The following is a 13,491-nucleotide window of genomic DNA, read 5'->3' as shown; positions in this document are numbered from 1 at the left end:
ATTCATAATGCAGTGTAATTATTATGTCTAATTAGGCATGAATTGTCTGAGTGTAAGAGACAAAGATCATTTTAAAGTTTGACAATTTATTGATCAAAAGTCTTACATGATAAACAATGATTTTTGACGTGAATGACATTCAACATGTTCAAATGAAGCCTAAAAAGATATGAAATCATGCTGTTTTCTTGCCATCTAGTGGTTTTTGATGGCAACTGCACTAGTAACTTCCACAATCAGTTTCAGTTTACGGCAGCATGACATGTTTGTTTTGGGACAATAAAACCAATCCCTTTTACAACGCTTAGTGAAACTCTGCAAGTTAGTTCAGAGTTCTCAAACTTTTCATTTCACCTTAGAAAACACCAATCTTGGACATCTTTGAGAGCTCAATCAAACCAAAATTGATGATGTACAATTATAATACGACACTAATTACTGCTTGGTAAGCCAGATTAGGTTTAGCTGACTTTGGAGAAGTGTTCAGTGCAATGAAATGGTTGAGAATCCGCACCTATGTTAGAATTAATCAGAAATCTGTCAGAAGGTAATAAAAACTTTAGTACAGCAGCACAACTCTGAATCAAGTTTTTGGCCTTTTTAAAAATAATTTTCAGTTCTTTCGTCATAAAATACACATCTTCTGTAGATCATTAGCACATGTTTGGCGGGAGGACTCAGCTCAGGAAAATACAGTTTTATGCAGTGGCTATGCTTTTACTGTAAATTTTACTTTGCAGTAGAATTTACATTACATTTTCATTTCTTTTTCCTAGGAAAAATAAATTTTCTGAAATTTTGTTGACTCAAATATGAAGAAAATGATCTTTTCCTCAGGTACATTTCCAGTATTTTTCCAACATTTGGCCGTGTCAGAAGTTAGATTTTAATCTTATTCCTATTGCCTAAAAAAACATAATTTTTATAGTTAGTCATGTTTTGTGAGCTTTGTCCTGTTCTTTTAAGGACATAAAGATAATTGATGAAAACTTTGACAAAATAAACCCTGGTTCAGCAACCAGTTCCAGTAACAATTAAAGCACTTAATCAGCCCATATTTTTTAACTTGTACACTACAAGTTATGAGAGATACTTTAGTGGACCAGGGCAGGAACCCAAAATACCACCAGTGGTGGCACATCAACCACAACCATGACCTGTGTTACAAAGACAGTTTGACATGAGAGAAATGATTAAGAGAAAAACCTGAATCTCTCTGATTGCTTTTCTATTAAGTTCTTGTAGCGAAAATCAGTCATAGCTTCAGATGTGACTCCTGTCACATAACAGCTTGATGGAGAAGGCAAGGTCCACTGTGTAAGCTAACAGTGTGATACTGGAAACCACTGTTTCCATGATGACCACTTTGAGATTATTTGGGTTGGATTCCGTCTCACTCAGCTGCAGTATCTTGGTCAAACAAATAATAGTGGCCAACATGTAGAGCAGCACCCCAGTCAGACTGAAGGCAGCCAAAAATCTGTCAAAAGGCAGGAGGCATCGCCCAGCACAATCACCCAGTATCACCACCAGGATGACGAGCGACATGAAGATGCAAATGCCATATGAGACGCAAGATATCCAAAATTGCCAAAGTACTCCAGTCGTCAAATTGGAGACTGTCACCAGCAGGGGGATCATCTTCAAGCCCCCCCAAAGTTGGATAATCTTAAGGAAACCAGGCACGGTGCTTATGTAGCCTCTCTGTTCGTGCGCTTGGGTGCGAAGAACACAAGATTCGGAGACATAGGCCGTGAGGGTGAGGCCAGAAGCCACTGTAGCAGCCAAAGCGCGTGGAGATACTGTTCCGTGATCCATGACTATCCAGGGAAAAACCACAGTGGAGCTGAGACTCATCAACACTCCCAACAGTGCCACCGTCATGGTCAGGTTCTTCCAGGATATTGGGATCAGGCTGTGGAACTGGATGATGCTGATAATGTGTATGAGGAGAGTGATCACAAAGAAGAAACACCAGGTAAACATACAAAAGATCCTGAATGTGTCCGATGAAGGATCAGATGAACTGTTCGAGTTTTTATGTTCCAAAGAGGCCACAAGACTGAAGGCTGTGCAGCTCGAGAAGACTTCCAGTGTTCGCAGCAAAAACAGTGGACTGGTGAAGTCTCGCGCTTCCAAAACGATCACAGGCATTCTCACCTTGTTGAATGTGTGCAATCCAATATCCACAAGACAGAGCTTTGACTTTGCAAACAATCCTGGAGATTCCGTTTTTTGAAAAACAGTGGGGGTCCACAGCTCAGTCCTTTTAGCTTTTAGTGGTATAATCACCCAAAAATACAGCAAAAAAGAGCTTTAGAGTCTTCTCCAGCAGTGTTCATAAAAACAGACCATTAAAATAGAAAAAAGCCAAGAATAATTTAAAACCTCAAATTCCTTTTTATTTCTCTCCACCACGAGTCATCTTCTTATTGAAACAATTCAGAACTGCACCTTTTGGAATATGTTTTGAAGCAGTGGTGCAGTAAAAGATGAACCTCGCCTACTTGCTTACTTCCTTTTTGAGGTTGCAGCAGTGCACTTTCAGTAGGTGCACATAACCACAATACAAGGCAAATGCAAACATAGCTGTCATCCTCCTACCTTCAGTTCTCATGAAAAGCAGTTCCTTTGTTCTCAAGCAAGAGTAATAAACTTGACACCACACCAATTAGGTAAAATATGATATTACACATGGAATATTTGTTTCAGGACAAGATTTGTTGGGTGCTGTCACTCACTTAAGTGTCGCTTTGCAAAATCAGTTTGTGGGTGTGTGCTTGCTCAATTCCCCAGAGAGAAGAAGATGATCAGGTGCAGAGCATCTGTTTTCCCTTTGCAAATTTAGGCATGGAAAAATGTTTGAGCTATCTAAATGGAAACAAAGCGTGTTTCAGGAGCAAGCTAAAATGTGCTATTTTCTAACTGCATGCAGGCATGAGGCCTTAGTTTTCTACATTGTGTTGTGACTTACATTCACTGTGGAAATGAATGAGAGATAGATTGATAAGTACATGAAAGGAGGCAGTGCAACTGCTTTTTTTTTTGGCAAGTTGCCTAATAATGTGTTGTTCCCCCCTTTTGCAACCAAAACAGCCCAGACGAGCCAAGGCAGGAGCCCGACTAGGGCTCTTTAGACATGCGTTGCGATCTGGCACTAAGATGTTGACAGAAGATTAGTGAAGTTCTGTGGATCAGACTTGTTTGTCCAGCACAAACAGATAGATGGGCGCCTGGCTAATTATGACGACTCAATCCTGTTGTTGTGCTCCCTAAGCCATTCCTGCAATATTTTTGCTTCAAACTTCCTGGTGGCAAAAGCAATATAATACAAAAGAAAACATGACTCATCATCAGATAAGCTTATGTTATTCCATTGGTCCATGGCCTACTTCTCATGCTTTTGTGTCAACAAATTGCACTGTGTTTTGACAACTCTCTATCAAAGCTAGCAGAAATGTCTTCAGTAGTTCGAGGGACAATCAAGTTTTTTTCCTATAGCACATTTCAGAAAAAAAATCATCATAAACACATAACAGTTGAGAAAAACAATAAAAGACATTACATTTTGTCAAGTGCAATCGATACAATCATCAATGCACAACACACAGTAGCTCATCTGTTCAAAAAGCCACACGACCAGCCTGTGCTGTAAATGTGCATCAATCAAACATAGTTACTGACAGTCCTGTCAGCTCACTGTTGCTCCTCTTCCTTTGAACCACTTTTAGTAGCTCCTGTCCTTTGTATATTGAGAATAATCCACAGTAGCAGCAGCTGCAGAGGCTCTCCAACATGGTCTGCTCTTGAAAAGAAGAACCACATTTGACTCACTCAAATCCTTAAGGTTGTGCATCCCAGATTCTTATTTCTTAATCCCGAATATTCCACCCTGTAAAAGGTAAAGTAATACCCTTTATGCCAGTTGTCAACATGTTATGCCTGATCAATGTATAAGATCACAAATGCTCTTCATGGAAGCAACAGTGTTTAGGGATTTTATATTTATTTTCATAATTTGTATTTATTTGCATGTTATTTTAAAACTCTGTCTTTCTTGTGGCCTCTCATGTCATCTAAGTGATGTGTTGCCTTTCCCAGAATAGCACTGAACAGAGAAGGTCTCTGAATTATAACTGTCATAAATACCAGCATCTAAGTACCAAAGATGTCATCAACAATTTATCTGACTGGGTCATTGCTGCTGTGGCTGCAGCATGATTTGTAACCTTTCAATGGGGCCAAGTTGCTTTATGTGTAGACATTGAAGCATTTAACACATACTGTAAAGGAGAAATGCAGTATGATTTACTGCATCCTGTGACAAAGAACCCACTGCATGTATGACTTAAACTCTAGATAAAAGGCCTTATCTTTATGTCGTTGAGTCAGACTATATTTCCAAATTAACAAAATATTGTTTTTGGATGGCCTCACATCATTTTCGAATTAAGCATCAGTTTAATAGAGATTGGAAAACAATAAGAACAAAACATTTCACAAATAATTGTAAAATGTTTTTATGTAAAACAAAAAAGAAAGCTTTTGTATAATTGCTGATTAAACAGCAAGATAAATAGATGTGAAATAGTGAGTTATGATATGAGGCATTCAATCTCGTTTCTTCTCTTTCTCACTTGAGATTAGATCTCTTTGTTTTGTCATTTTAGGTCACAGGAGGATGTACCAGAATAGTCAAGCAATTGCCCTCATGGTGCTTGGTGGTTTAAGATTTGAGGTTGATTTTTGAATATCAGCAATACTCACTGGGAAGTTGCTAATGTGAACAATTCTTTCTGACAATAACTTTAATTCAGATTAGAGTAGTTTTCAATCAAATTACGTGGCCAAGATTCTATCATTAGAAACGGATGAAAAATGTGCTTTCGAGTAGGATGCATTTGCACGCTTGCAGCAGTGACGCAAAATGCAGTTCCACTGTATGGAACAGGAAATCTCAGAAGCCTCATTTCATGTGAATGTTTTTGTTCACCCACCTCCTTCTGACGCTGCTAGACTTTCATTGAAAATTAGATTTTGATGCTCAAAACTCAAATTTGAAAGGAATTAAGTGACTTTTTTTTTTGTCTTTTTGGTTAACTCAGAGATCTCTATTACTTGAGATAGATACCTCCAATATAGAGTTTTAATGTTCATCCAAGCACGTATGGGTTTATCCAGTGGGCTAATACTTACTGCTGCAGCAAATCAGTGTGCATGTCAGGCTAACAGGGAATTTTGTGTGCCTGGTTGTGAGGTAAACAGGGTAATAAAGGCAATTTTACCTCTACTGGGCTTGTGTAGTGCATTTGTCTGTTCAAGGGATATGACATTTTAACATTATACTTTTGTATAAGTTGCGGAGTCTGTCATTTTGAGTACGAGAGTAAAAGTCAATGCCATGTTAGCATTCAGTGACTTAGATCTTGAAAGTTTGGCCATTCCAAGCTAAAAATCAGTACAAAAAGACAGACTCATTTTTTTTGTTAGAAAATGTTGATAATCTGAATAACTGCATGGATATTTTGTGGCTTAAATATTCATAATGGCTATTTCACACAGTAATATTGAGGATTTGGAGATGCTAAGTAGAAGAACATCTCAGTTAGTTGAAGGTTTACCCATTCATGACTTGAGGCTGTGCATTAGTTATGTTTTTAGGCTTAAGAATTGATAAAAATACAGGACATAAAATCAGAATGAGCATGCTGAAAATTTTAATTGGGGAACCAAATTAATTACATGGTTTGTACCAGTGATGTTCCAAGAAAACATACTTTTCAGAGTACATTTTCTAAGCCAGTGAAAGGTTTGAAATAGTACACCTTAAAAAAACTGGTGGGGAACCAGCAATGAACCTCATAAACTGAGGAGACAGTGGAAAATGACATAGTGTTAGGGTGAGTTAATCAGGGAATTAGGAACAGTTATAGGGGAGATGAAAGAGGGAGACTGAGTGAAGGTAAATAATTAACACTGATAAAGCTAAGACAAAGAAACTACAAATCATGGGGAGAAAGACAGACACTGATCTATAATAATACATTCATAGGAACAAAGAAAATAATATGAGAATACACAAAGTGAATTAATATGGCAACACATCTTAAGCAACGATGAATATAGAAGGATCAACTAAACGAAGAATTGAGAAACTGTGTTTACTTGGGAAACCCAAATCAGACCCTTTATTTCTCTGAATCTGAGAACAGTAATAACAATTCTTGTACAGCATCACCATCTTGTGGGCATTCTGGTCATGAGTTATTCCTTGCTGTTTTGCTTGTTTCTGAATGATTTTTTTAAAAGTCTTTCTGTTTTAAGAAGTGAAACTTGGTCGTTTATTCTAGTAGTTCGCTTCTACATCAGCATGTATGCTCTCTGTAGGAGTAATCAGTGTGAGGTCTGGATAACAGCTTTGCATTTACTTATATGCCAAGCTGTCAAAGCTAACATGTAACTCATGAAAAGATATTAATTTAGTTAATATTGACAGAAATTAAATGACATCAAACTTATGCATCGCTTTTCAACCCTGAGAGGGTTCTCAAAGAAGCTTGACAAGAAAATCAGTCATTTACATTCATGCACACATTCACAACACAGATGACAACAAACGACTGGATTGGAGTTACAGCTGTTATCTAGCAAAGTTTCAGTGGAGTGTGGCTGCCATCTTGGATCTTCTCAGTTGCAAAATGAGAAGATGTCCTACTGACCACCAGCAGCAGCCAAAGTGGGTGAAGTATCTTGCCCAAGGACAAAATGGCAGAGTACACAATTTTTCATATAATTATGTAGTATTTATGTTGAAATGAAATTCAGTTTTTCTTTTTTGATATATTTTATATTCTGTCTTTGTGTGAATCTACTAGATATTCTATTCTATTCTATTCTATTCTATTCTATTCTATTCTATTCTATTCTATTCTATTCTATTCTATGACTTAAACATTTAGGAAATTGCCCCATTATCCTGCAAGATGAACAAATGGTAACAACTAAGACTATTAATGCACGTTTTCCTCCCTGACACCATGTTCATCTGCATCCAAATGCTCCAAAGCAGACAAGCAGCAGAAACATTTCATTTATAGTAGTGCTTATTCTCGCTGATGGTCAAGTTAATAAATTAATTCAGTTAACATCTATTCTCTTAAATTCGTCAGAAGCAGAACTGTGCACTTTATACAGATAAGGGATCTGCTGCCCTGAGTCAAATTATCTTTTCACCCTTGTGATACTCTCCATTTATGGATTTATTTTGGTGTGATTTCCCAATTGACACAGTTGACTCATAAAAACCAACTGCTGTTTAACAACAACAAAAAAAAAAAACCTCTAACCAACCTCTTTGTTTTCAAGATGACTAGAGATATTGTGTGAACGTGAGGTTTTAGCACCTCTGGCTTTCATGTTGCTGTTACAGGAAGTACATGTGTTCTTGAGCTTAGGGGCTCTGGCTTGATTTTCTGCATTTTAAGCCTCACCATTATGCATTTGTCACATTTTTAAACAGTTTTATTTATGGGTTAACAAAGCATATGCATTTCTTTCAAGTTTAAATTTAAAGTAGTATTTAAATTGCTGTTTTAACAAATTTAAAAGGTGAAAAACAGCAGCTCTCTGCAGTTGGTGTGTGGCAAATCCTAATTACAAAAATAGCTCAGTCATGACTTGAGGCTGTGCATTGTGGCAGCCTGATAGCAACAACTCAGCCAGTCATTCTGGAGAGGTTTTCCTGTGAGTATGTCCAGGCCAAATGTCTCAAATTGGTCCCCAAACGATCACTATAGAAAACACCTTGAGTGTTGTAGTAATTTAGAAACCAGAAACACTTCACACTGTAAAAAAAAAACAAACAACCAAAACAAAAACAAAAATACAAATAAAAATAAGAATTTCTAATGTACAGAGAAATTCTGGTAGTTGTAGTTGCCAGAATTTTAACGCATAAATTTGGCAAGATCCATATTTCTTCTGCAAAGCTGCGGGCATTTTACTGCAAATTAGAGACTTTTTGTATGTGGAGTTGGAGGGGCAAGAAAGTGTTGCAGTGATCCACTCCGAGTAAAGACCTGAAAGTTTGAGGAAGAATGTCTGAGAAGACTTGCTACAAAATGAAGTTCCACACCAGAAACATTGCCATTTCAGGGATTACCTAGAAAAACAGGTAGATAAAAGCTCTTTCCATTGCACAAGTTTTAGAAAGACAAGAACTTCAGTCAAAAGTTCTATGAGCAGTAATGTACAAAATGGGTAGTTATTTGCTTGTAAATAGACATAACGAGAACACAATTTTGATAAACTAAATCAACTTAGGCTAAACAAAGGCTGTCATGAACAGCAATAAGTGGGAATCTCAACCTCTACGTCCATATCTTAAGTAAAATTTGAGATTAATTTTGCACACACACACACCCACCCACCACCCACCCACCCACCCACCCACACACACACACACACACACACACACACACACACACACACACACACACACACACACACACACACGTCTATAACCAGTCAGCTGACTTCCAAGAAAGTTTAAATACTTGTAATTTTTCTGAAAGGGGAAGTCTAAAGATGAACAGTACACACACCCAATTGTGAAACTCCTCCGCTTGATAAAACAGGCATCATTTGTGAAAGGTTTTATTTTCAGAAGCTGTGGCATGATGCTATCTGAGAGCCACAAATAGAAGTCAGAAGTAATTTTCAGTTCTCATTAAAAGAAGAAAATAAAAACTGAGAAAATGGCTTTCTGTCTTGTAGTTTTAGTCCTGATGTTATTTTCTATATTTCCAGGCAGCCACCAAAACAGTGAAGGACAAGAAAAAAAACTCTTTTACATTAACATGAGAGATAAAAAAAACAAAAAAACAATCCTGAAATATATAAAAAGGGCAAGACTGGAGACATTGTCATTAGAGTCATGCAATAATCAAGTGAGCTTTCTTGATCTGATTTCTTGATTCTGCCTCCAGACACGACATTCGACAAGGATCCAACGGGGAGCAGAGAAACCAGGTGGGATTAAATACACTGGAGGTAATCAGGGGAGACGTCAGGCAGCTGGAACCAAACAAGATGTAGCTGCGACACAGAGACTGATAAAAAGACACAGAAAGCCATTTCTCACATTGTCACCACCAAGTGAAACCTTGAGAGATTCAAGAGAAGTTGTTGCATTTCACTGTGAATACAAGACAGCTGCTAAATTAAACTATTAATAACACAAGTGAGAATCACATTTGTACACTGCAGCTGTACACCAATGCAGAGCTCCACCTCCGCATTAGTGCTGTAAATGAGTTGGGAGCTAAGAACCACAGACCAGAACTTGCCATCTACAGTGAAGGTAAGGCACCGAGGTACTTCCTGCTCCAATTATTTTCTATTTAGATCAAATTTAACTTGTTTTAATTTATTTTCTGCTGCCATTCCGAGCAGTGAGGAAATGTATTTAAAATGTACTCAGTGGATTTTGGGTGATATTCCTTGTTTTTTTCCCCCCATAGATGGCAAACCTCTGGCAGCTCTTGCTCCTGTTTTGCATGTGGATTCCTCCTTGTCTCTCATCGACCAGTTTTATTGGCTCTCCACAACAATGTGAAACGGCTCACTTTGTCCCCGGCTACAACCTGGGTGGAGAAGGCTTTGACATTGTGACAATGGAGAGGAAGGGTGCCTATGTCATCGACACGGAGACGTGGAACCTTGGAAACGGCACTTGCAAAATGTACAGAAACAGCTACCAGAATGGAGAGAACCAGAAGGTCCCAGTCTCTGTGGCGGACTGGAGAAACCTCCCAAAGTGCAACATGAAAGTTTCCAGCACGCTCTATGATTCTGTCGAATCTCTCGTCAATGATTCCACATCATCTGTCTCCAACGACTGGAAGATTGGTTTGGAAATCCCTGTGGACCCTTCGGTCACTGTTGGAGTTGGCCTTGGAGGGTCACACTCCAGGGCTTCTGAATTTGGAATGAAAAAATCCAAAAATGATCGCTACGAATTTGTCCGCCAATCAGTCAATTGTAACTTTTATAGGTGAGGATGCACATGGATGCTGTTGATGAGTTGGATGGTTCTCTTTTGTGTTCTTTGAGAAATGTTTTAAATGAGATTCCATCAGGAAGAGATGGAGAATTTTGCACAATGAAGACGTAATGTTCAATATACATGTACTTCCCCTTCAAGTTGTTCATTTGATTTACAGAAATCCAGGTTTGTAACAATTAATACACTTTGTTGGAAAACATTTTGTTTTCTAAAACCTTTTTTGGATGGTAAATATTAACCAAAATTAACTGATAATGTCAGAAAAATGGTAATTGATTTAATCAGAAGATCAGATTTCTCTAAATCAAATTAGAAGAAACATTTTTGGATTCAGCAGTGCAAAAATAGACCTAATTCAGTTGAAAAAATCTGACAACTTCCAAAAAATCCTGGTAGGAATTACATATAAACTCAATGAGCTTGATTTTGAACATACTTTATTAATCCCAGAAAATTTACATAAATTTACACAAAAAATAACAGTAAAACACAGATTATTTATTTATTTTTATCAAGAAGACCCTGGCCCATAGACATAATTTACAAAACTGCAAACCAAAATCTCAGAGAAACAAATGTTGAATCTTTGTGCTACAAATTAGAGTATACAGAAAGTACATATCCGGACAAACTATGCACACAGATAACCAGGTGGTGAGCAAAAAAGTGTATCAATTGAAAAGTTCGTTTTCAAAGCAAGCCAGCCACGACACAGTGCAGGTCAGTTACAAGCTACTTCAAGGGAGAAGGAGGAAGATAACTGAGGCCCTAGTGGCGTCTGTATCTGGGATGAAGTCAGAGATGAATATTGAAATCAATATTTTTCAGGCTTTTGGACACATTGCAAATTTTAGAGGAGAAAGAGGACTGCTATCGAGCAGATGACTACGTGTTGAAATGTATTTATGTCTTTAGAGTATCTTAATTGCATTGTGCTGTATGTGAAGGATCTTATTCTCTCTGAATCCTAATTTCTCTAACATTTTCTTTATTATATTTTACTTCATACAGTAAGCAAACAGTGACTGTTGTCTTGAAGTTTCCATCTGATTTATAGACTGATTCATCATTCGCATTTTCAGTTCATGAGCTGCCAAGTTCAAAACTTTGAATCAGGTACTTGCATCATAGCCTGTTCACTCATTTGGGATGTGATGCCGATCGCTTATGAATCATATTTTCAGGTTAACTTGCCTTAAATTAGAGAACTTAAGAACTGCCATAATCTGGATGACTGAAAGTCTACATGTGCAATTGTAGGTCTATCTAGTGTAAGGAGTCACTAATTCCTGTCTTTTGAGTTGGATTGAATGCTGAGTATGAACTAGTAATATTTGGTATAAATGACATGAAGTTGTGTGTTTAATGCCCTACAAACTGCAACATTCAATAATCAATACATGACATTAAATCACTTATTCTATTTATAAGATAGATATAGGAAAAGTATAATATTTTAAAACTGGGGATCCAGTTTTTAAAAGGATCCCCACCAACTCCCCCATCTGTTCTAATAAAATTTGCAACGCGCTTTTTGGAAAGATTGTAAAAATGACTAAATCATACATCAACGTGTGCATGTATTTTCAAACAGACTCTGTGACAATCCTTAAGTTCTTTTCATTCTTTCCTTGCTCCACAGGTACAGACTGACCACTAGTCCTCCTTTGAGTCATGACTTTCTTGCAGCTGTGAACTCTCTTCCGCCGTATTCTCCTGGAAAAGCGTCACCATATCGCGACATGATCGACACATATGGCACTCACTACATCACACAGGTGTATCTTGGTGGGGAAATAAAGGCAACAACCTCTTTCCAGAGCTGCAGGGCAACAATGAATGGGTTAACAGCAACAGATGTTAGTGATTGTTTGACGGTTGAAGCATCAGCTAACTTTGCTAACAGCGCCAGTGTTAAAGCCATGACTAAACACTGTGAAGAAAAGAAGAAAAAATTGAGGTCAGGTCAAAATTTCAGCTCAGAATTTAATGAGCGTTTCACAGAGGTCACTGGTGGGGATGAAATGGGAGTTGTGCTTCTTGGGGGCGGTTCGGACCCTGATACGTATAGAAAGTGGTTAAACTCCCTTAAAACCGTACCTGATGTCGTGCAGTATAACCTGAAACCTCTTCACACCATACTTCCAGAAAATCACCATGCAAAAAATGGGTTGAAAAAAGAAGTGGAGCAATACATTTTTAAAAATGCAGTGCTGAAAAAATGTTCTGAAAACTGTCAAATCGGACACAGGTCCAGCAAAAGGGATCCTTGTGCTTGTGTGTGTAATAGCAACACAAATGTCAAAGCAAACTGTTGTCCTGCCAAGAAAGGTCTTGCAACATTGAAGGTCTACAAACTCTATGCAAGGGGACTGTATGGTGATTCGTGGGGCAGGACAGATGGTTCAGTGGAGGTTAAGTATGGTGATCAGCTAAAGCGCACCAAAATAATCAGTAACGATGACGATCCCAGATGGCCAGAGAAATTTGATTTTGGACAAATTGTCATCAATATGCAAAACCAATTGATATTTTCTGTTTATGATGAGGATACACGCTGGAATAGTGATCTCCTTGGCCAGTGTTCTTTTGAGCTCCGTAAAGGGCTTGTGACAGACAGCTGCATGTTTAATCATGGAACGTTCTTCTTCACTTACTCCGTGGAGTGTGCGCCAAGTCTGGGAGGAAGCCGGTGTGACGAGTACATTTCCTCCCCCATGAATCCCTCACTGGCCAAAGAGTTTTACACCAGGAATGGGGTTCTGCTTGGCAATACGATGAACAAGTTTTCTAAGCCAGCAAGACAGGCAAATTTGGACCAGTTCTGAAAAAATCTGTTGAGAAAGAAATCAAATGCATTTGCTTGTAGCGTGTCTTCTTTAACTTTTGTTTGGAAAAATTTTTGAGCGTAATATCATGTCTCTATTATATATTAGTGAAAATACCCACTGATAATCCTGCTTTCATTTTCTTTCCTGTCTGCAAAATATTGTAATAAAGCATCCACAAAGACAATTAAGTGTGTCTTTCATTATTTTGACTGTTAAGAGAATGTTTTATTGTATTAAAATCCACATTCGGGCTTTTCTAAACAGACTTTTTTTTCATGTTTCTAACATTAAATACAGGTAGAAGTGTCATTTCACAGTATATTTTAGGCATTTCTTCATCATTCTTTCCTTAAAATGTCTCCCAGACTGAACAATGTCCCTCAGATATTTTGACATAAGTGTACAGCTTTATCCATTCGTTGTTTTTAATGTTTGCAGTAATGTTTGCAGTTTTTAATGTTTGCTTTCACATAGTGTCACCAAAATGTGGTTCTCTTGTTTTAGAAATGTGCAGAGTGAACGGTCACAATGAAAATTTGGCAAATCCTTTTAACTCGCTTGTACATAAACCTGGACTTTTTATTCTGATGCCAT

General features: G+C 37.8%; 2 protein-coding genes across 2 annotated transcripts; one reads left to right on the top strand and one right to left on the bottom strand.

Moving 5' to 3' along the window:
* Positions 1–100: 100 nt before the first annotated feature.
* Positions 101–2,465, bottom strand: LOC129367075 (myeloid-associated differentiation marker-like). Its single transcript, XM_055041309.1, has one exon. The coding sequence runs from the start codon at positions 2,152–2,154 to the stop codon at positions 1,264–1,266; it is 891 nt and encodes a 296-aa protein (XP_054897284.1). The 5' UTR covers positions 2,155–2,465; the 3' UTR covers positions 101–1,263.
* Positions 2,466–9,280: 6,815 nt separating this feature from the next.
* LOC129367122 (perforin-1-like) lies at positions 9,281–13,021 on the top strand. Its single transcript, XM_055041400.1, has 3 exons — positions 9,281–9,361; positions 9,522–10,054; positions 11,709–13,021. Exons 1-3 carry the CDS (start codon positions 9,311–9,313, stop codon positions 12,892–12,894), a joined length of 1,770 nt encoding a protein of 589 aa, XP_054897375.1. The 5' UTR covers positions 9,281–9,310; the 3' UTR covers positions 12,895–13,021.
* The last annotated feature ends 470 nt before the right edge of the window (positions 13,022–13,491 follow it).

This window comes from Poeciliopsis prolifica, unplaced genomic scaffold (genome assembly GCF_027474105.1).
Source record: "Poeciliopsis prolifica strain line A6 unplaced genomic scaffold, Auburn_PproV2 SCAFFOLD016, whole genome shotgun sequence".
Taxonomy (NCBI): Eukaryota; Metazoa; Chordata; class Actinopteri; order Cyprinodontiformes; family Poeciliidae; genus Poeciliopsis; species Poeciliopsis prolifica.
Note: the sequence above shows the minus strand (reverse complement) of the source record. Positions and strands in the feature narration are given on the sequence as shown.